The sequence below is a fragment of the Neolamprologus brichardi genome, chromosome 16, assembly GCF_056152115.1.
Source record: "Neolamprologus brichardi isolate AB-2024 chromosome 16, ASM5615211v1, whole genome shotgun sequence".
In the NCBI taxonomy this organism is placed as follows: domain Eukaryota; kingdom Metazoa; phylum Chordata; class Actinopteri; order Cichliformes; family Cichlidae; genus Neolamprologus; species Neolamprologus brichardi.
Window position 1 is genome coordinate 4,710,575 of NC_142119.1, and position 23,434 is coordinate 4,734,008.

General features: G+C 40.6%; 1 protein-coding gene across 1 annotated transcript in view; it reads right to left on the minus strand.

Moving 5' to 3' along the window:
• The window catches only part of tmeff2a (transmembrane protein with EGF-like and two follistatin-like domains 2a), a 135,941-nt gene that overhangs the window by 58,084 nt on the left and 54,423 nt on the right, over positions 1 to 23,434 (minus strand). The window contains exons 3-4 of the mRNA XM_006793694.3: positions 22,345 to 22,474; positions 5,129 to 5,155 (exon numbers count right to left, since the gene is read on the minus strand). Of these exons, the coding sequence (XP_006793757.1) occupies positions 5,129 to 5,155; positions 22,345 to 22,474 (157 nt within the window). The remainder of the gene's footprint in view (positions 1 to 5,128; positions 5,156 to 22,344; positions 22,475 to 23,434) is intronic.

Sequence of the window (23,434 nt, forward strand, 5' to 3'; positions counted from 1 at the left end):
GCACCACATTGCCACTGAAACTGGCAACTTCCTGGCTGACCCAAGTTTTATGTGTGTAGATTTATCATCGGCCATTAAAATATATTTGATTTTCACTGAGATGGCTCTCTACTGCTGACTTCTTACAAGTCCAAGCCGTCTTTTACAACCGCTTGCTTTAACCTTCTCCCCTGCTCATAAAACACCAGCATCTTCTTCCACCTCTGGCAGATCCCGCTCCTCCCTCCCCTCCATCTCTCCTACTGTATCTCTCCATCTATTGTGACCTCTGCTATGATTCTATCTTTATAGGGTGTGTTTGTGTTTCTCCTCCTCCTGTCCTTGCCCTCTTCTTTCCCTCCTTCCTCCTCTACTGCGCAAATACCCTCTCCACCCTTGAGCTATTTTTTCTTAATTGTCTCTTTTCCTCCTGAATGATCGATTCGTCAGATTTATCTGACATTTTGAGAGTGAGGACAATTCTCAGGCTTCTACTTTAAACCGCCCAGGGGTCTTGGAAGGTGAACATTTCTAATGAGCTTTCATGAGGATATTCAGAGAAAATCTGTCTCACTTAAAGAAATATGTGAACGATGACTCTATACCTTTCACCTTTTGATCGTCCGATGCTACACTAATCATTCCTGTAGCTTTGGCTGGGATACTGTTATTTCTTTCATGACGACACATGAATTTTATGAGATTTTTTATTAGCTTTTTAAAGCCCGCTGTAGCAGTCTGTATGTCATGCTATGTTATGGAGTGATGTCCTGTTGGGTAACTATTTTGAATTTAATTTTCTGCTTTATGATACTTAAACTTTAGATAAAACATGTAAATACGTAAACTATTCAGTCTGCTGTACCATTATTTGTTGCATCAGTTTGTTGCTATCACAGCACTGCTCTTTGGCTTAAAGCTGCAGATAGTCAGTAGGTGTCATTTGGCATTAATACCTTGATACACCGGCCACAGTTAGAGTTTGCTCAGCCAGAACACTGCTGTTTGCTTAGCTTCCACTCACTGCTCGGTTTGCTAAAGGCACCAAAAACAACCTGGTTAGTTATAAAAAAGGTCATAATCTGGGTTCAAATATTCACCTCTCGCTAGATTAAACCTGCATGATGATGACGCAGACCAGTGCATTTAAATATGAAGTGTCACTGATCGAGAACACTTTGTACATATCTCCTGTGACTGCAACTGCAACAAATCAGTCCTTTTTTGTTATTCAGATGTCACGCAGCATCAGTACGATTTTCTTTTCATTTTTAGACTAACATAAATAACCGTCGAACAAATTATTTGCATGATGTGTTGGTTGAAAACTCGACTCGACTTTTAATGTTTTCAAGCAGACTGATTTTACCACAAGTAAAATGAATTTTAAACATGCACTTACTGAATGAGGTAAAAGAAGTCGGCGGACTCTCCGCTTAATGGATGTGTAAATAAATAAGTAAAATCCAGAAGTCGGAGGATCTGGCTGTTATTTTTCACTGCAGACAATATAATTGTCAAACACCGAATGTCTCTGATGGCATTGCAAGAGAAATGCTTTTGAAAAACGGATTAAAGCCCTGTAGCAGGCTAACGTTAGTCAACAGAGGTGTCAAACAAATGACCTGCAGACTAGAACCTGGACCAGCAAGGGGTCCAATTTGGCTCCTTGAAAAGTCTAAAAACTCACAGAAGGAGAGCATTACTTTTTGTGGACTTTGCACTGTGTTTTGCACCAGGAAGGTTTGTGTTGTGTAAGAATACATTAGTGGATCTGAGTGGTTGCCTCAACTGTAAATTTAACCTGAGCCAGAGTTCTGAATTGCTGTCAGGTTAGAGCCTCTTACTGAAAAAGACATTACCCATTCCTGCCATACCGCGCAGCAATAAGGTGCTGAAGCCAAAGAGCCGCTCTCTTTACAAAGAGTCTTAGTAATGACAGCAGGCTGGCTGGGAAAACTAGAACATATTGTTGAAACTGCACTTTTTTTTCTTGAGACATCTCATGCTGTTAGTCTGTTTTGTAATTAAACGGTTCATTAAAGGTGAATGTTTTCAGAAAGTGCTAATTTGCACCCAAACACTTTTCTTTATGGAGTCTTATGCAGTGGTTTACTGTTCCAACCAGCTTGATCAAATTGGTCTGTAAATGGCGTGTGAACTAAAACATTTGCCACCTTTAACCTGACTTTTATGGCTAGAAATAATATATGTACTACTGTAAACAAGCGCTGGGTTTGGGTGGAACAATGGTTCTGTAAATTAGAGCAAACTAACATAAGCTATTCCTTCCAATTTCCACTGAAGTGCAGCTTTTCAGATTCAGAGTTTTTAGCGTTATAGGACTAAAAATTCTCGGTTTTGTTATTGAATTCTCTTCTGTGCTATTTTGGTTCTTGTAAGGCACAGAGAGCATTAAGGGAAAAGAAACCCTGTGACTGCTTTCTTTCACTGCAGATTTTATGGTGGTGTCTTGCAATGAAATGCCGAAAAACAGCCCGAGGAAGTGTGATCGTCTATACAACGGAGCTCAGAGATAGACCGAGCATGCATGGCATTACAAACAAATCACGACGGTACTGGCCGTGCCATTTTTCCCTTTAATCCCATGCAAGTGTAAGCACATTGTGTTCACGGGACATGCATAAAAATGTATGTTTCATTTTGCTCCTCCTTCCTCCTGCTTCTTAGGGCTGTCTGTCCTCCTCTCCCTCAATCTCTACACCACTCGCCGTCTGTTTCCTCTGCTCTGTTATCTATTTTGCGACTTTCCCCAGGCCATTTCTTTGTCCACCCCCATCTTTCCTCTCTATCTGTCTTTCCCTCTCTCGCTTTCTCTCTCTGGTTGACCTAGCACCAGTTTCATTTCCGCTTGTTCATCCGTCTATCTGCCGTCTTTTTGGGGGGCACTAATCTCTTTTTCAATCTCTCTCTCCCTCTCATATATGCTTGGGAAAGCTCCATGCATCGGAGTTAATGAAGTAACTGCATGGGCAAACACACGGGAGGATAGAGAGGCTGCAGAGTGGGGCGTGTAAATATATGCATGGGTACAAACGTGTTTTGACAGACGAGCCTGACTACTGTCTGTGCTGATGTTAGAGTTGAATCTTGTTAGTCAATTAAGCAACAAATTAGAGACTTAGCTCAAAGACACGTTATTAATACGGTGGGGGTTTATGTGATTAGTTACACAAAAGTTGTTCATAAAAAAGTCACTCATGGCTATAAGCTCATCTCAATCTTATTGCAATCAACTCTCACACACTTGTCACTCTCTTCCCAAGCTCCACTGTTTATCAGCTGCAATGCTGCCCAGGCCACCATTCCGCCCTTTCACTCGGCTTTGTGAAGACGAGCACACAAAGCTAAATGAGGACTTTCTCCAGCATGCCGTCTCTGCAAATCCCGGCTTTCATTGTCGAATTTGCACAAAAAAGTAGTCAAATGAATCAGTGTGAGATTAGAAAGGCGGATTGTGTAATTTCTGGGCTTTTGCTTAAAAAAAAAACACTTTCAATTTTTCAAATAATTCCCAGTTTTTTAGGACATTATACAAATCTTTATCTGGCTGAGACTTGAAAAAATCAGTTGTGATTGAAAATCAGTTACAATTCCAATTGTTCTGTTTTTTAAATGTATTTTCTGCTGCAGTCACATGATCTTTTACTGCAGCTGTGAGAACAGCCTGTTCACAAAAGTCCAGTTTTAACAAAAGGACAAAAGATAAAACACATGCACAACAGCACTTCCTTCATCTTTATCTGTGTTTGTTAGCACCCATCACGTTATGTAAACTCACAGTTTCCCATACATGAATGGCTATTTGATTAAAATGCATTACCAGTAAAAGTTTACTCTGCATGTTAAAAATAAAAATAAATAACATGACTCCATGCTCACTTGTTTTGTCCACTTGTTGCATCAAATAAATAAATGAATAAACAGGGATGAGCAGGTCGAGTGCAAATCAAAGCCATCAATCCAAAACAATGAGCTAAAAGAGCCTAAAACACTACACAAAGCTAGAGGCAGCTCAAAGTTGGCACTTAATCCTTTTTAAGTTTATCAGCAGAAGTGACCCTGTTTGCTGAAAGTTATTGAATAACTGATAGTCATTTATAATATCCCATAATTGTTTCCCAAGAAACAATTATTAACAAAGAGTTTATTAATAAAACACTATAGTCCCTGCATGTTTACATGTAGGATCTCTCTGAACCAGCCCGTTACTGCAGGTCATCAGGAACGCACCACCTGGTTACTCATCAGGTATCAATCAATACATTTGTTAGGACCTTGCAGTAGTTTAGTCCCGTTCTTATTAATATTTTTTATTGCTGTATTGTTGGTTTTTATTTACCATTTTATTAATTTTGTGCGTTTTAATGATGTTTACATATTACTGTTGCTTTTTCTCGCTTGGTTTTCATCGCTGACAGAAGTTTCATAAGGATTTTGATAGATATGAGCTGCTAGTGACCTGCTAGCCACTTTGGCTTTGTTAGCTTCTTTAAAATGTCCAGTTCACCTGTGTGAGCGTTATTCAGCTGTTTAGTTTTCTTGTTGTCCATGTTTTGGTGATTGTCTCCCTCCAGTCTATCTTAGTGAACTTTGGTGAACGGTGTTGTCACATTTCCATGCCAACAACATGTGAGCATGTGGCTGTGTGTGTGTGTGTGTGTGTGTGTATAAGTATTTGCATATGCTACTCTGCGTGTGTTGTGCATTGGTTTATAATCCCAAACCAGCTGACTATTGCATCTTTAGATGTTATTAATTCACTTGGTTTTATCTCTCTATTAATTTATTCTATGTATATACTCATGCTACAGTCTTGATACTAGTGCATTTGTGTAGCAAATTGTCTGGTATGAAATATGCTTTATAAATAAAGTTTTGCTTTAGTACATGAATTCAATGACATTAAACGTTAGCGTGAATAAAATAATAAGTGAAGCTAATGATGTTCAGAGAACATGTTTTTAATTGGTTTATCATATTATGAAATTAAAATACATTGAAGTCAGCCCCTCATACTCAATAATAAATACAGCGCTGTGGAACACAGTGGGTAGAGAGCAGCATATTAAAAAGCAGTATGTGAGGAGTTAGAGGAGGTGGAGGAGGAAGAGGTGAGTAATCTTACCATCGTCTCCTGATCCTGAGCCAGCATCTGCAAAGGAGAACAAACAGTTATTAACCAGAGGCTCTCACAGACACAGACATTAGCTGAATAATGCGTGTCTGCATATGTAAGTGTGTGTCTGGACCTATTTGAATATCTGCTTGTGATTGTGTGCATGTACAAAAGAAAGAGTCTGTGTGCGTGTGGGTGCGTTTGAGCGAGATGAGATTTCTGTGAAGACGGTGCAGAAAGTGATGCCGAGAGACAGATCTACAAAGAAAAAAAAAAACATCTGAAAAACCGGAGAGGAGGATGATAGTGAGGTGGAGGATGCACTGATGCTTTGAGCATCACGCAGCTCCCCCATTCTGTACCACAACACCTCCAACTGTGGACCTCTCAGTGGTAGGACTGTGGGAAGGCGCACTGTTGCAAATGTGTTTGTGTGTCAGCGAATCCTTCTTCATGGCTTTCCCACTGAATCTGTGTAAAGCCCCTTCAAACACACTGAGCTTACCGAGCTGTTCAACAATACAGCTGTGAAAGAGATACTCATGAGCACTCCGAAGCTCCGTGTAACTCGAGCTGCTGCACAAAGTGATCCGCTAAAACGCACAGTGCCAGAGCACACGCAGGCCCTCCGAGGACTGCAGGGGGGATGAAAGCGCAGCTCCATATGAACACCCATGTGAGAGGGTTTTATAAGAAGAGGTGCACGTCATGGGGCAACTGCAGTCCCAGAACACATGGAGTCTAACTATCAAGCTGACACTGATACTTTCGTGACACAAGGTTTGGATCAATAAAATACATTTTTGATGGGAGTCGGTATTGCCAAGACTCTCTGAGGTCAGAGCAGCAGACGCTCCGATGTGTCAGGGGAAAGTAACTCTTACACTCTTGTTTGACTGATATTTTCTATAGTTCAATGATCACTGAATAATTCACATCGTTATAATCGTGAGTACTGTGTTATGCGTTCACACTGGTGATTTTGGAAGCCCTTACGCATAGAATTAGTACCAATTAGATAGGCATTATCAAGTAATGCTTCGAATGCTATGAACCCTTAACCTGGCCCGGGGGCCAGAATTGAACAGGCAAAGGCTCTAATCTGGCCACTGAACAGGTCTTGGAAATGTGAAGAAGTGCACAGACTTTTCATTTTCATAGGTCACGCAGCTTTCCCCCTGCCGTCAATTCCTATTCATACTACACCAAAATAATTAAAATAAAATGGGCATTTTTGAAATTTAAAATTTATATTTCATAACTATGGGACGGTTGGGGCAAGGGTAGTAGTAGTTTCACTTAAGATCAAAGTAGCCTGTGTGCGCCCCACGATGTAAAATGAGTTTGACATCCTTGCCTTAACCCCTCAACCGGTTGAACTCACTAAGAGATATAACCTGGAGTGAAAGAATCCATCATCCTCAAAAATGCTACACTTTTCTAAAAATACAATCTACTGTGAGAACACCATCAGCATCAGGAATAATGCTATAATAATATTAATTTTAAAAAAATTACTCCTCACATAATGGATACAAAATAAACCAAGTAGGGACGAATTTTCATTAGAATCATCGACATCCATCAGCCTGATTCTGAGGTTTCGCGTAGGTGATGTTGGGACAAATGGTGTATGGTTGTTTACTAGGATTACTGAAGCAACGGGAGCTGAAAGCAGTATTACAGTGCAGTGAACTGGGCTGAAAAAAAGGGATCATTAGTGATTTGTTCCCCTGAGGACAGTTGTGAGATAGAGTGAGAGAATGGCCAATGAATATTTCAAACTGATACACTATCAGAAACAACAGGGGTTGTTTATGACGTAGGGCCATTGTCTGACCAAATTTGGTAAAACCTCAACACAATGACTGAAAGAGTAGAAAAGCGGAGTAGAAAGACTCTTCAAAGACAAACACACATTCGAAAGAGTGCTTCATGCGTAAATCCTAAACCCGACAATGACTTAGCATTTGCACACTTTTCCACCATCTGTTATTTGGTTAGATGCCTGAAATAAACACATTTCTTCATGTTTTCTCTTACATTGTGACGTAAGTGTGAATTTCTAAGCTTTTCATGTCTCAGAGAAGACATTTTCTAACAATAGACTACAGAAGTTGTCATGGACTTTCAACATGATCAAGCTAAACACGCAAGCTCAATGGCAGTGACAATGACATGTACATATACACCAATCAGGCATAACATTATGTCCGCTGACAGGTGAAGTGAATACTGTTGGTTGGTGGGATATATCAGGGAACAAGTGAACAAGGTTGTTCAAACAGATGTGTTAGATTTGACTGCAGCTCTGTTGGTTGTTCCCAGCCTGCAGTGGTCAATATCTATCAAAGGTCCAAGGAAGGAACAATGAACCAGCAAAAGGATCATGGGGGGCTAAAGATCACTGAGGGGAATAAAGGCTGGCCCGTATGGTCCTGTCCAAGAGATGAGCTCAAATTGCAGAAAAGTTGTGATAGACAGGTGTCAGAATTTACAGTGAATCACTGTAAAATCAAATCGTTGCATATGGGGCTGCAGACCGGTCAGGGTGCCCGTGCTGACCCCCGTCCACCACTTAAAGTGGCAACAATGGGCAGGTGAGCATTAGAACTGGATCATGGAACAATGGAAGATGCTTTGGGAAATGTTCTGCTGGGAATGTTAGGCAGGTGGTTAAATGTCGTGCCTGACTGGTGCATACGTACCATACATGTGGTAGCTCGTATAGCTTTTTCCAACTGCCTTTGCACTTCAAAAATCCTAAAAGTTTTAGTGTGTTGAGATTTTCTTGCTGAAGAAAACCCGTAAATATCATGAACTTAAAAAAATTGCTTATTTATGCATTAAATCAAAAGGCTACACACAAATCCCACTGGCTTTTGTTGCTGACCTACAAGGCCACACTTCTTGTATCTTGCTTCCAGCTCTGAATCTTTAAAAGCACCACTTAAATAAATAAATATTGAGTGAATCGGATACGGAGATTTGTGAATTTGTGAAGTCAAATTGTCTAGAACCACATAGAAAATATGACAGCTTTTCGGTGTGGAAATATAGGAAACAATGTAAACAAACATGAAAAAGGAACTATTAAGGTTGGTACACTGATTCTATGTCAGTAGTAAAGTGTAATCTCATCAGTGGAGCAAACCAAATAAAAAGTCAGATTTCCGTGAGTTGTATCCCATCCACTAAAATATCTTTTGGATAAAAACTGAGAGGCTTTTCCATATAAATCAAATAGCAGCCATTGTTTACCTGGTATAAATATGTGTCTTCACATTTCCAGCCAAACATTGCTTACTAAGCAGCATGGAGATAGTGGGCCCCTCAACATGTCAGAAGTCAAACTGTTGTTCTCAGCAAAGAAGGGATTTCTCAGCATCAAATCACAGCATGACACATGGTTCCTACGGGAGTCAGTGCACGGCACTCTAACATGCTTTAGGGAAATCACTTGTATCCAGAAGTGTAAATCTCTATATCGGCTTTGTAGAAAGATGCTACAGCAACTTTACAGCAGATATGTAATTAGCTAAATCAAGAGACAAAAACTCTAACAAGTAAAAATCCTGTCAAAACAACACTGTGGTCCCAGAGGATGAGGAATGCATCTAAACCACTTCTCAGGAGAGAACACAAATCAGCACTTCGCAGTGGATGACTGGAAAAAAAGTTATTTTTGCTGATGAATTCAGTTTTAGATTTGTGGTAGTAAACAGAATGTGGTAGTGTATGACAGGAGACAAGCAGGAGGTAGTGGGAATATTTAAGTCTGGCAGTATTTGCTGCTCTAGAGCTGGAGAGCTGCACTGAACTCCAAGCAGCGCTTGATCCTTCAGGCCTCTGGTTTGCATGTTTGCGTAGAAAGATTCCTACTGCACCGCCTGGGAACCAAAGAAGACCAAGGAGTGCTGATTTTCAAAGACCTTCCTGCACAGTCACTTCACCTCAGCTCTTTAAAACATTTACAGAGGCACGTGAAGCCGCAGAACGAGTTTTGCAAACTTGTGTGTCTGTGTGCAAAAGGAGAAACAGAAGGCCACATTTTTGCTGTAATCTATGAACATCATTCGGAGACTGAATACTTCTTAAATGTATTAAACAAATCCAAAATATTTATCAAATTCAAAAAGTATCTTTGCCTAAAATCACTGATTTTGGAATCCATGATGCAAACAGAAGCATCCAGTAATACTGACCTTAAGTAGAAACTTTCTTTTTTGTTTACAAGAAAACTGTACAGGGCACCTTTAATATATATATATATATTTTTAAAAAAACTGAACAGCCTCTACAAAAACTCCTCTGCCTTTCTCCCTACACAATTCCAGTGACCTTGGAGTGTGTGGGACACTAAATGTGCAGTGTTTCATGAAAAGGCTTAGCTTTAAGGATCAGGCTGAAGTCAGAAGGGGTTCATGGGAGATCAATAAAAACCTTTAGTATCTGTACAAGGGTAAAGGTTTGAGGAGAAAAAGACTGACATTAGAAAACAGAACAAAACAGCAGGGGAGAGAGGCACAAGCTTACATTTCTTCCCATTTGTCTGCCAAATGAAGGGTCACAAAGAGGAGATACCACACAATTTTATTTTGTGAGAGGCACTGGAGGGTGAGGGAGAGAGCAGAGAAGGACTGCATCAATAGATGATAGACTTTTTTCCTAGTTTTAAGGCAATTGATTGGAAGAGGTGCGAAGCAGAAAGGAGAAGAGAGGAACCTTCTAGGGGAAACTGTTATTAACCTTACAGAGCTGCTGAGTCTGTACTGCATTGCACACAAACTGTACGCACACACACAGATCTCAGTCCTTGCAAATAAACACACTTTTCCACTTTTTACTGTAAATAAGTATTTCAAGTTAGCGTTGAATAAGAAAGAATCGCTTGCCTTTACAGTAATGCCATCAGTGTTTGCCCCGAAACACACAATCTGTGACATGGACCTGTAGGAAAACCTTCCAATCACTACACTAAGATATCAGCATATATACAAAGACGACCTGTGTGAAACGTTTTTCCCTTTAAATAGCAAAGCATCCTTGTCAAATGATGTCCTCCTTTTCAAAGAGCCTAAAAACACATGTGATCTAGGTGACCATTCTGATTGACATCAGTGCAGCACATGAGGAAGGAAATTTATATCCTAAACATCTGAGTGCTAAGTCACATTTGGAGTACGTATGTGCAAACTGGATATTTTGGGGCCAGTATCATCGTATCACGAGGGACATCAAAGTATACAAGACTGGAGTACTTTTTTTTTCTGCCACACAATGAATCTGCTCACCCAACAAGTGTGCTTTCTCACAGAGCAGAGGTTTAATTGGAGCTGTTAAAATATTGTGTGCAATCCAGTATGCTCTGTCTGGTTGGTATGGTTCAGACCATACAAAATAAACTCAGTTATGTCCAGACACAGGGGCTGTAAATTAAAATGGGTGGAGTTACAAATGTATCTTCTTAAAAAGTGTGTTGCAGTGGGCAAAAAAACTAATGCTGCATCTAAGTTGCTACACAATATCCTTACAAAAATACTAGCACGTGAGACTTTTAGAATATGAACGTCACAACCATGACAAAACGAGTCAGCGAATTCCTGCTGCGAAGCCCCAAGCTAAAAGTTTCTCTGTTGCCATTGTAAGCAAATGAGCATGAATAATCCTCCTTTCTAATAATTACTGAAATAAAAAAGACCTGAATCCAGCTAATGAGATAATAAATTAATCAGGAATGTGTTTACCGGGAGAGAAACGGAGCCAAGGGCTGTTGTCCCATAGGCTTCAATACAACTGCAAGTCTTATTGCAGTCGCCCTCTGATGGCCACTTTTATATCGTCTCCCACGTGACATTTCCTTCTCTTCTGCGAGGTTGATCAAGAGAAGCACTGGCCAGTGAGTCTTTCTTTACTGCCAAGCGCTGCACCAATGCAACAACGGCAAAACAAAAGAGGAATGAGTTTAGCAAGATAAACGTGTGAAATGAACAAGACACCCAGTATCACACACGCCGTTGTAGTAGACATGTAGTCTGTCATGACTGTCTGTCATGAAAAGGACAGATTTCTGTGACAAAGTGGCCATAAAGAAAAATATTATATAGCCTAAGATTGCCACTGAGGATCAACAGGTGCAAGTTGATGTCAGAGGATCTGTTCTCACATCTAGGGTTGGCTGTTATTTTAGTTAATTTAAAAAAAACGGATACCTATGAGCTTACACCTGTAAAAGACAGACTGTTTTAGGAAAAGATGACGTCTTCAGAATCCCCAATTTTTCTTGACTGGATGTGCAGGCAACTCAGTAGGAAAGCAAACCTGCATGGGAGGTGTGTCAGGCAAAAACGTAGTTGCTATCCAAAAAGACTATTAGCACAAAACTCCAGTTTGATGATAAAAAATACAGGGAAAAACTAGCAGCCTTATTTGTAAAGCTGTGTGTAAGATCCATACTAAAAGTGTACACGCAGAAATGCTGAAAATAATGTGCATAAATAAGGTAATTAGATTTATAAAACCGTGTGTACGCACACCTCCAGGCAATCTTCCATTTATACATCACAGTCCACACATCTGTGCCAGTGCATCAATCATGCAGCATTACGCATGAGTGTCACAGAAATATTCATGTTTATAGCAACTAAACTGACTGCTTTACAACTTTCCAGAATGATTGCAACACTCGGTGCTATCAGGCCCCCTGAGATGTGAGGAACTATGATATGTGAACTTTATTTATTTATTAATTCGAGTTTTGTTATTGTGAACTTGGCCTGCAGTATCGGGGCATGGAGTGTGTTCATTTTGCTGTCAGAGCTGTCAGCAGCTTTGTTTCCAGACTTTGCTAATTTACACAATCCATATGTGCAGGTGGCGGAGTTTTGCCGGGGTGAGGTGTCCAGAGAAGGCAGAGTGTGAGCAGCGCTGTGGTGTCTACTGTGCGCCTGACAACACCGTCACCTTCACTGCTGCGATTTCCCACACGGAAACTAAATGAAACACTGTGTCCTTGGTGATGCGGGTGGAGAATTAGAAGATATCATTAAAAACTAATTATATTCTGTTGCAACAAGGTGAAAAGTGAGGGCCTGGAGAAAGGGTTCCATCGCAGACCGGGATCTTACACCGGGAATGTCAGACTCATCTTACATCATAGACCACATACAGTATATTTTTTTGGGCTGGACCACTTAAAATATAATGTTTCTCTCAGTGTAAACAAGTTTAACTGAACATTTAATCGTTGCGATATCTTCACGTTCATGATACGCTTGAGATGTGTTCATGTTCAACAGCATGTGTCAGTTTTTCTACTTCTGTAGTAAATGAAAGAAATCTGTCAGCGCAACACTTTGGGTTTAGCCTCCTAAGACCTGAACTCTTTCATGGCATGCATTTTCAATTTCTCTTTGGTATTTGGGCTGATTGGGACCTGATGAATGTAAAAACAAAAAATTACCAGATTTTTCTTTTTACCCGAGTTTTGTTTCTGAGATAAATGAGATGAACATAAGAGGACATTCATTTTAAATTTCGAGAGAACAGTGGCAGTATAATGTCCTCGAAGGTGCACATCAGGCCCTTGTAGTAGTATTTAGTAGTATTTAGTATTTTTGTCTATACAACCCAAAATGTGATGTCCACATATGTGGACGCCAGGTCGTAGGAGGTTAAATCTGTAAGAAATATGGTGTAAAATTACAGAAAAAGTTCTGGTATTTCATTGCCCAGACTTTCCTGTAATTATAAAATACAATGTCTTGTATCATATACTGTGAAAAAACAAGAACGTCACCGTTATTTAAATCCGTATCTATTGTTTAATTACTTAATTACGTTTGCTTTGGTCTAGTATGACTTAGGGGTGGGTTTTGATGATCGATTTATCGATTAAAATCGATTCGAGCTTGGATAACATGATATCGATTCATTAAAATCCTGAATCGATTTTTAAATATAAATTTATTTTGCCCAAAACACCAGAATCTCAGGTTAAACTTAAAATTGTTCAGCTAGAGCTCAACACCCCCAACGCCCTTCCTTCATATTCTTCCCTTTAGAAATCCTCGATATTCAAAGTATCCTCACATTGGAATCGTTTGTTCCTTCTCATTTTAGAAAGAAGAAACAATAAAGTACTTGAATCCTACCCTTCCTGATAAAGCTGCTTCAAGTTAAAATATCCCTGCTGCTTTGTGGCTCATCTTGGCCTCTCAGCTTGATGTGAAGATCTGCAGTGATCAATGATGGATTAGATTATCACTACTTAATGTAATTGTAATTTAAATTAAGATAGACTTCTGAAATAACTAGAAATGACAGTGTTTTTTTGTACACAAAGAATGAGCAGTGCATTGACTCCTCCTGTACTGTGTGTGAGATTATGCTGACACCATTGGACTGATTCTAATGTCTACTGATAGCACAGAGAGAGCTCCTTAAATCATTTGCCAAACATATGGCTCCTGTCATCTGTCAGTGCTCAGGCATCGCAGTCACACGAAACGGTGATTAAACATGCCATTGACATTTTAACAATGTGTCAGTTAAATGCTCTCTCACCTTTCCATTTAATGGCTTCCTGGAACTTATGCGGCACACTCCACGAACTGAGTGGGAAATACCGTGTTTCTGCTTGCCTTAGCTCGACTCTCTCCTTTGGGGAAAATAGACTGCTGGGTTTGTTTCGCTTTGCTAAGCTAATGCTTAACTGCTCCTTACTGTGCTGGGCTAGCACCTGATGGGATAGGAAAGCGGTGCCATCCTGTTCTAATCAGCTTTCACTGGCTTCCTAGGAGCTCTTCCTTCTATCGAATTTTAGATCAGGACTTCCTTATTTGTTGGTGACACAAAGGTAATAGAGTCCAGAACAGAGTGTAAATTAGCTTTTTCTTCTCACGAATGTTACGCTATAAAAGTCGATAAACTAAACGCTAAAATAACCACATTGTAAAACGTCACAACCTGTGGTGCGATATCGCGGCTCAAATCCTGCTTTCTGTTCAAACTTTGTCTTCCAAACAGCAAAATAAACATCTTCCACTTCTTCCTCGCTTGCTCTGTTATTTGGTCACCACACAGCACCTTCTTTTCTATAGCAACCAGTAAATGGTGCCATCTTTATTTATATACAAAAAACAGAAGGCAACACTATCAAATCATGTTTGTCTCTGCCTCGGTGTCCTCACAGCATGAAACGGACACCTCAGCTGGCCTCTTGTTTACTGTTTGGAATGACAACCGACTCCAACGTCTGCCCTGTTGGCCTCGGCAAGATCAAAGGGGTTCGGCGCAAGGGAAGCGCGGACGTCGCTTATGTATATCACCAGAAGAAAAATGGTAATGCAAGATGTAAGATACAAGTACAGCACATTTATCTTTCATCAGTGTAATCAACATCAGTACGCAGGGGAGAAATTGGAAAGTGTAATCTGTGGAGAGCTCTGTGGTTTCAGGTTTAGTATGGGTGAGCAAGAGGAAGCCACTCATGATTACAAAGGAAGGGTCTTCTCCCCAGAGAGTGCAATGTTGTGCCACCATGTTTCCACACAGGGCCTGAATAGACAAACACTAAATCTAGAGAGTGCACTTTGTTGGTTTTACGCTGAAGTGATGGCTAGTGATGTGCGGATCGATACTGAAATATCGATTCCTCCGATACCAGTCATTTATGTTCTAGAATCGATTCTCATATTAAAATATCGATATTTTAGTAATGTAGGGTAAATTTGTAGTTTATCATTAACAGGAACAGAGTGGAAAGAAACTATATCATTTGGATTGTCTACATTGGAAGGAACTACTTCCTCTTCCGCCTTTAATAGTCATGTGCGAAATACGGCTGTATAAATGTGTCGCAGCCCCTTGGCGTGTGCACTCACAACAATGGCTGGGCATAAATGGAGTAATGTGCGGACGTATTTTACCTCCACAATCAGCCAAGATGCGGTTTGTGATACATGTGGCAAGAAAGTGAGGTGTTGTGGCGACACCATTTACCTCGTCAAACACCTCAGAGTAAATCATATCACAGAATATGAGGAGTGTATGTTGAGGCGAACTGAAGACGAGGCGGGAGACAGGTGCTGCTAGGGCAAGACAGACGTCTCTCGAGGAGTCCTTTAGTGCTGCAGGCAGGCAACATGCTCAAATGGCACACAACTTCAGTTTTCTGTATGATAATTCTGCATTATTAAGTGATAAGAACAAGTAATCTGACGTCCTGTAATCACTATGAAGCTATAATTTGAGGTACAAAAAAAGTTTTTGTACAAAGTATCATATCGGATCAGTATCGCCGATACCACCCTGAATTATACTTGGTATCGGATCAGAAAGCAAATCAGTGGTATCGCACATCACTAGTGATGGCATCTGCTCTACAAATTTTGGAAAAGAGAATCTGAGATCTGCAGCTGGTTATAATATATGCCACAAGATAGATACACTGACACTACTGAAAAAGAGAAATTTGCAAAGGCAGGCCCTGGGCAAGCTGTAAAAATGTCTTTCTACAATAACTGCTATATGTACTATTTCCAACCAGTTATGAAACCAGAATTTAATCAGCCATCTCATTTTTAAAATGAAAAAATTAGAACGGTAATATTCTAATCAGTTTATAAAATGTTTATCGCCTTTCAGCTCGTAGTTTCTTGTGGTAACACTCATCTATAACGTTCTTGTTCAGTCTCACCAGTATCCTCATTGCCATTTCTTAGAGCAGGTTGGTTTCAGCTATAAAGCTTAAATAAAGCCATTTCCCTTGTGAAGACAGCACTAAACTGCAACAGACATTCAGTGACTGTATGATTCACACAGTCTAGAGAGACAGGCTTTGGGTTTATTAGAGACCAAAGCGTAACTTGAAGGAATCACGAATGTTGTGCTAAAGTCACACTAGAGAAAACTTTGCTTGGAGAACAACCAAATTTTTAAGAGCTTGTGCAATGAATTTGTTGTCTCATTGCCTTTGAAGACAGGGACCAGGTCTGTGACAACTCTCAGTCAGCTGCTGTCTTCAAAGTGACATTGGTGTGTCAAGATGGCAAGAAAAGTCCAATGAGACAAAGTCAGCCTGTTATTAGTTTGTGATTGAATGAAGTCGAATTTACCGGTCGATCTACGTCCCTACCCTCACCTATGGCCACGAGCTGTGGGTAGTGACCGAAAGAACGAGATTGCGGATACAAGCGGCGGAAATGAGCTTCTTCCGAAGGGTGGCTGGCCTCTCCCTTAGAGATAGGGTGAGAAGTTCGGCCATCTGGGAGGGGCTCAGAGTAGAGTAGTGCTGCTCCACATCGAAAGGAGCCAGCTGAGGTGGTTTGGGCATCTGACAAGGATGCCCCCTGGGCGCCTCCTGGGTGAGGTGTTCCAGGCATGTCCCACCGGGAGGAGGCCCCGGGGCAGACCCAGGACACGCTGGAGAGATTATATCTCTCGGCTGGCCTGGGAACGCCTTGGTGTTCCCCCGGATAAGCTGGAGGAGGTGGCTGTGGAGAGGGAGGTCTGGGCCTCTTTGCTTAGGCTGCTGCCCCCGCGACCCGGCCTCGGATAAAGCGGATGAAGATGGATGGATGGATGGATGAGTGAAGTCGAGTTGGCAACTATGTGCCATCTGTTTATGATAGATCAAGAGAAATTGCAAATGTGTTTCAAATTCTCATCAAACAGAAATTCACATTAACTACAACCGGAATGTCATCGCTTTGAAACAGAAATTCTGAATTTCCTCAAAAAAAATAGCGACATAATTAGCAACCATGTTTTTATACAGGAATACAACAAGAACAAGGTGGCAACCAGGTGAGTCGAATCGCTCTTCACAAAAAGACACATCTCGGGTGAGTTGTACTTATTGGTGGAACTTGAGTCAGACTGAACTGTCTGTGTTATTTGCCAGTCTTCCTTCACCTGCACCATCATGTCTGAGAATGATTGCAATCAGTCTGAACGGGACTGGGATTGTTTGGAGACAGGCTGCCTCTTGTCTCTGAGATCATCTCGTGATCGAAAGTGGTCGCCCACAGTTCAACCATTAATGGCAAGGAGATCGACGTCCCACTTTTACTCTAGTGTGACTGATTTATCAGGCCACCAGAAACGTACGATCAGACCAATTCTATTGTTTATTCATGTCTCATTGATATTAAATGGGCAATGGTTGTAAACACTGACACCAACAGAAACTCTGTCTGCTAAGAAAATCTTGTGATATGACTGAAAGTTCCAGAAAACAAACAAACAAACAAACATCTATAGAGGTGAAGCTGTTTCCCCCCCAAAAAATAACATTACTTTATCTTTTATTTTTCTCCAGCAGTCTGGTGCATGATATCTCTCACCTCAGCAAGGGAAACAAGTATTGGTGCCAGCGAGTTGACATATATCCATTATAGAGTGTACTGTTGCCGCTAATGGGATTTCTGAGGATGGAAATGGAAAGGAGGACAGGGAGAAACTGCGAGAGGAACAGAACGGGAGGAGAAAAAAGAAGCGTTCGCTGCAGTGGATGTACGGTTAGATAGCTGCCGCTGTTGAATTCTTTACTCTCCGTATCGCTCGTATTATATTCACAGCATTTTAACATATTCACTGCTGAAGTGATTTTAAAGCTGAAAGTATCAACACAATGCAAGAGAGCAGAGAGAAACTATTCAGAAGCAGCTGCCTACCATGCTTTATCACATGAAAAGCAATCATATAAGAAGACGCGTCTTGGTGAGGGAAGTAGCTAAATTAATTTTAATAGGTATTTCACATGGGAGGACGCCCCCCCGCAAGGCCTTACATTGAAAAACTGCTTTTTAAAACATTATATCTTTAGCACAATAAGTGAGCTAACGTTTCGCTTACATTTAGACATTTAGTCTCAAAGCGCAGTAAATACACTTATATTGATGGCGAAGACTTCAGGACAAGAACTATCAAGGGGAAAGATGAGACAAAGTTAGCGGCCATGATGGAATTACCCCATAACAGGAGGTCCAGTGAGACTGGGTTTTCTGAGTCCCAGTTCCTAGAGTGTGCCAAAGGCCACTGTAACTGCTCTGGAGGCACATGCAGAAAAAAACACCTGGGTAAAAAATGTTTTTTTTTCCCTGGCTCAAAATGGGCCTTTGGGGTGTGACTATTTATTTAAGCATAAGTGGTTCACTTACAGGAACTTAAAGGAAAGAGGTTGTATTACCTTAATTAAAAATGTTTATTTAACTGGAAATAGAAAGAACAAGACTAAAGTGGCAGAACTGAGCTTCCTCTGAAGGGTGTCTGTGCTCACTCTTAGAGATGGGATGAGGAGCCTAGTCATTAGCAACAGGCTCAGAGCAGAGTCGCTGCTCCTTTGCATTGAAAGGAACCAGTCGGGGTGGTTCAGGTGATGGAGACTCGTGGGCAAACCCTGGAGAGTTAATGTCTCTCAGCTGGCTTGGAGACATCTCTCCTCCTTGGGCGAGCTGAAATCTTTGCTTAGACAGCTGCCAGCATGACCTGGAGTCAAATGAGCAGTGGAAAATTGGATGGTTGGATGTTTGAGTAAATAGAAGCCCAAAATGTTCAGTATGCAGGATTAACCCTCATCTCTCAACTCAATTTAGTCTCTGCAGAATAAAAGTTCTGACCAGGATATGAACTCAAATGCAGGTGGATCATACCTGCTTTCCTTTTATTTGTTCTTAAAATCTTTATATCCCAAGACAGCTGGCCAACCACGCCACTATTTTTTTAAAAAACAAAGATAAGGCTCTCCACTCAGCCTGTGTGCTTTCACTAATTATATTTGTCTTTTATTTTAGTCTCTGAGCCACTGCTGTATAAATGGAATAGATTTTAATTTCTGTGAAATTTTGTTTTAATTTATTTGTTTGTCTCAAGCACTCGCTGCATCATTTTAAATTGCATTCTTCCTTTGTACTGCCTCCTGCTTAATTTATCTGTTTTCTTCATCCTCGTGGAACAACAAATTACACCAGAAATGCTTCAAGTCCCAAAACAAAAATGTAAGTTTGAGAGTGAAAGTGTAGCAAATGTCATACCACTTTATTTGGGTGGAATAATGAAGAGATTTTGTAATAAGTTTCAGTTCATTTCTTTCAGTGATCACTTACAAAATTATATATGGTTTTTACCAGATTTAGCTGCTAGCTAATTTGTCAATTATGGAAAAATGAGCCGCATCTGCCTCAATATCTGACCTTACTGAGCTTTTTTCTGATTAGATTTTGGCTTTAGTCACTAGTTTTAAATGTTATTAAGTGGAACATCATATTCTTTGTGTAAATTATGCTCTGATTTAGAGTAAAACTTATAACTGATTAAGTCCCTAGATAGATTAAACTGCTATAATTGTTTTTTAGTCATATCCACCCCCAATAAACAAAAAAACTAAACATGCCTTTACAAGTTGTCTGTGAAGGTTCTCAGTCATCCAGGTCATCATAGTCTAAGGAGCTCATCCGAGAAGCTTCTTCAGTTCTACGGTCAAATGGCGGAGAATCCCAGATTTGACCTCAGGAAATCACATGGTAGGGGTGGGGCTAGGTCTCACAATGAGCTCACCTGAAACCTTGGCTGATTGTGACCCATACCCGTTTTCACACCTTGGCTCGTGTGATTAGGTAGAGGATCATTAGGGGGTCCATTGTCCCTCTTGGGGGGACACTTCCACAGGGCTTAAATCTGGGACTTGCCACCATTTGACCCTAGAACTGAAGAAGCTTCTCGGATGAGAGGTGAAACGTCTTCAAGCCATTTAAAGAAGTCCAGACGCTTTTCTTTCAAAGCTCCTTAGAATGCCTTTTCAAGCTGACCAATGAAGTTATTGTCACTATTTCCATCTTTTACATACAGTTTAGAATAAAATTTGACTTCTCCAGTCTTTACTTTCTCAGACACCCTCTATTTGTTTACTAGGACCTTGTTCTGGACCGACATGAGAACAAAGCATACAGAAAAACAAAACACAAAATACCAAAGGGAAGAATATAAAACCACTGTTCTGCTCTATTAGTAGTCTGCACAACAACAAACAACAACAACATTCCTTGTGTGAATGGTGAATTGTGTCCTCAAAAGTACTGCCTGTTGCGTGGAAGAAAAGAGTCCTTATCTCTTTCTATTTCAAAAGATACAGAAATTCATATCAGACACACTGGCTTACACCCATCACATGTCTTGAAAAGAGGACCTCATACACAAGCAACAAACAAGCAATTTAGAGAGCGGACCTGGGAGTTTCATGTGACCGTGCACAGCCCTACTTACTGGCACACAGACACCACTGCTCTCACGGCACAAACATTTCCACCTCGGTCTCAAAGTTTCCTCTGCTGAGCTGTGCCCATTCAAGGGGACCTTTATTGGACTTGTGCCGGCTTTCTGTCAGCGAGGTTAACTGAGTCAGCAACTGCTCAACTTGAGCCAGCAATACTATCTTGGCTTAAGCAATGATTCACACATGCCTAACAGCAGCCAGCATCACATTGCCAGTGGATTCACTCATTCACAACTAAGCACATTATTCAGAACATGACTCACTAATTGATAGAATCCTCAGTAGGCGTTGCTGCTTTTCCTTCAAGTTTATGCTCATCTATATAAATTTGTCATCATAGGATAAAACGCGTTGCTCTGGCCAAAGCTAATTTTACATATTCTGATAAAATTTGCATGTGAAGAACAATTTTACAGACTCAACATGCAGTTTAATTCATCATTAAATCAGACTGCAGTGTTTTCATTCATATGATACATAAAGAAATGTATGTATTTCAAGTGAAACCACTAGCCCAGGGTGTTAAATAGCTGATTATTGCAGGAGAATGATTTTTCACTGCTTCCATTGAGAGAGTTAATATGGCATTTTTAGACCTTGCATGTGCGCGGGTCTATAATTCATGTTCATTCAGGGGACTGGTATCCTCACAAATAGCAGTGCACGCTCTAAGCACCAATACTGGTCTCCACATCATGGCTAATGAAGTGCCTGACCTTTTCCAAATGAAGACACCCACTCAGCAGCTTAAACACCAAACGATAATCCCAGTTATGTCCGATAATTATGCCAAGCACTTTTACTTTTCAGTCAGTGGAAGGGAATACACTGGACATGATGTATATAACATGATGCCGAAGCTGAAAGAGGGGCGTTTTTAATGCGTCGGAAGCTAGCCCTCGATGACCAGAATCATTCAAATGAATAGCTATTTCTATCTATCTGCTGTCAGTCAACATGACTGTTAGTCCGGCCATTCTCCTCTGAGCTCCTCTGAGCTCAGACACACGGCTGCTTCTCAGGATAGAGACGTCACTCAAATCTCACGTTTAATGTGGATTCTCTGTAACGTCAGCATGCTAACGTGTTCACAATGACAACTTGCTGAGGCAGATACTTTTGATCACAGTATGGCTAACAAGCAGTGCTATACAGCACAGTGAGGTTGATGTGAATAGGTTTAGTACTGTTACGGTCCCTCAACGTAGTATTAAATGATTCTCTTAAAGCTACAGAAAGTACTCCTAATAACATTTAACAGAAAAAAAAGTGTTAAAAAAAGGAAACGGCCATCAAGATGATGTGTGATTCAGTGATTTCATTTTCTGCTTTGTTGAGCATGCCTCGTAGCAACAGCATTACAGTAACTACCTATGACAATTTGGCCAATGCATTCTATGGCTTTTGACATTTATTTAAATATTACATAACGAAAGGTCAAAGCTGTCGAGATTTCTTTTGCTTCTTGTTAAACACACCTAATTTTTAGTAAACTGTAATTTAAAAAAGGCCTTATGGCCAAATGCTGTGTTCATTTTCTTGAGAGATGGTGCCGTGCTTGTGATGAAATCATTTTTTTGCACTTCTCACATTTTCATTACGCAGTTTTTGTAACTCCTTTGAAATAAAAGATCCGCTGGTAATTACTGCATCCCAGCTACTGGATGCAGATTAAAATATTGATGAGAGTAATAAGGAAACGTGAAATCTATGCTGCTGCATATAAAACGTTAAAATTCATGTGGAATTGCATTTTCAGCTTTATATTTGCTGTTGCTGAATCTCATATGCATGCTTACAGATAGCCGTGTAACCTCTTGAATATTTTAAATCCAAACACGGCTGCTTGCGCATGTGTTCAGTGTGCTGGTATCAGAACTCCTCTGCATCCAGATCCACGGGTGTATGGGTTTGTGTTTGTGTGTAGGCACCATAAGGTAAATATACATACCAGCAGGACAGTCGCCTTCTGACACAATAAGCACTTCAGACTGCTGCTTGCAGGCATCCCTGCGCAGGAAGCACTCGTTCTGGTAGTTCTTATTGTTGGAGCCACACACAGGCACATAGTCATTGTTGCACTGCAGAGAGGAGAGAAGAAAACAGGTAAGGAAAGGAGGACGTAAAAGAGACAAGGTTAAACTAAAGTGATACAGTGAGTCTGTGTCCTCAAGTAAACACTTGAGCCTTCAGAGTTCTGCAGGGAAGCCACTGCCTTCAATTCCCAATTTGAATACTTTTCAATCTCAGCACTGAAAAGAATGACACGTACGGAAACGCCACCAAATACATAACACGCTTGGCAGAGCAATAAAATACCAGAACTTTAAAGCAACAGCTGATGCCTACATCGCTCACATTGCACATTTATGGAGCGACCAACAACACTGTGCAGACCACTGCCGAACAGCACAAACAGGAAAAAAGATCTGCTTTTAAATCCAATACTTCAAAAAGCCTGATGATCAACTTGGAATACTTTTCTTTAATTCCAGCGTTCTCCTTTGCTAAACTCACTAAGTTCTTCAGTATTTCGGTTAAGGGGTTTTGGCGCACCTTTATACTGAAGGCTTCTTGTACAAGGACAAACCAAAGCAGGTTCATTGTTAGCTAAGACATGAAATTGAGATTTCCATGAAAACAGTGCAAATCTCCACTTTGTTCTTACCCAACGTGGTACAGTCAGATAATATTATAAGAATCTTCTGCTTCCTGTTTGAAATTATAAGCAGATTACAAATTGGCCACACCAGCTTGAGAAACTAGCCATTGTTACCAATGTCAAGTTAAAGAGACAGTGGAGTACGCCCTGACGTATGTAAGGATACATGAAGAAAAATGAATGTTTATCCAGGTTGTTGAAAGAAGCTGGCATATTTAAAAGAGTGAGACTCAGTTGGGGAAAAAAAAAACAGCATTCATTGTTATTACTTGAAGAAAGTGAAAAAATTGAGAAAACATCAAACAGCACAGAACTAGTGCCCTCAAGAGTTTAAGTAACAGAAACATCTTGACATCCACTGCTCCTCAACACTGGTTTT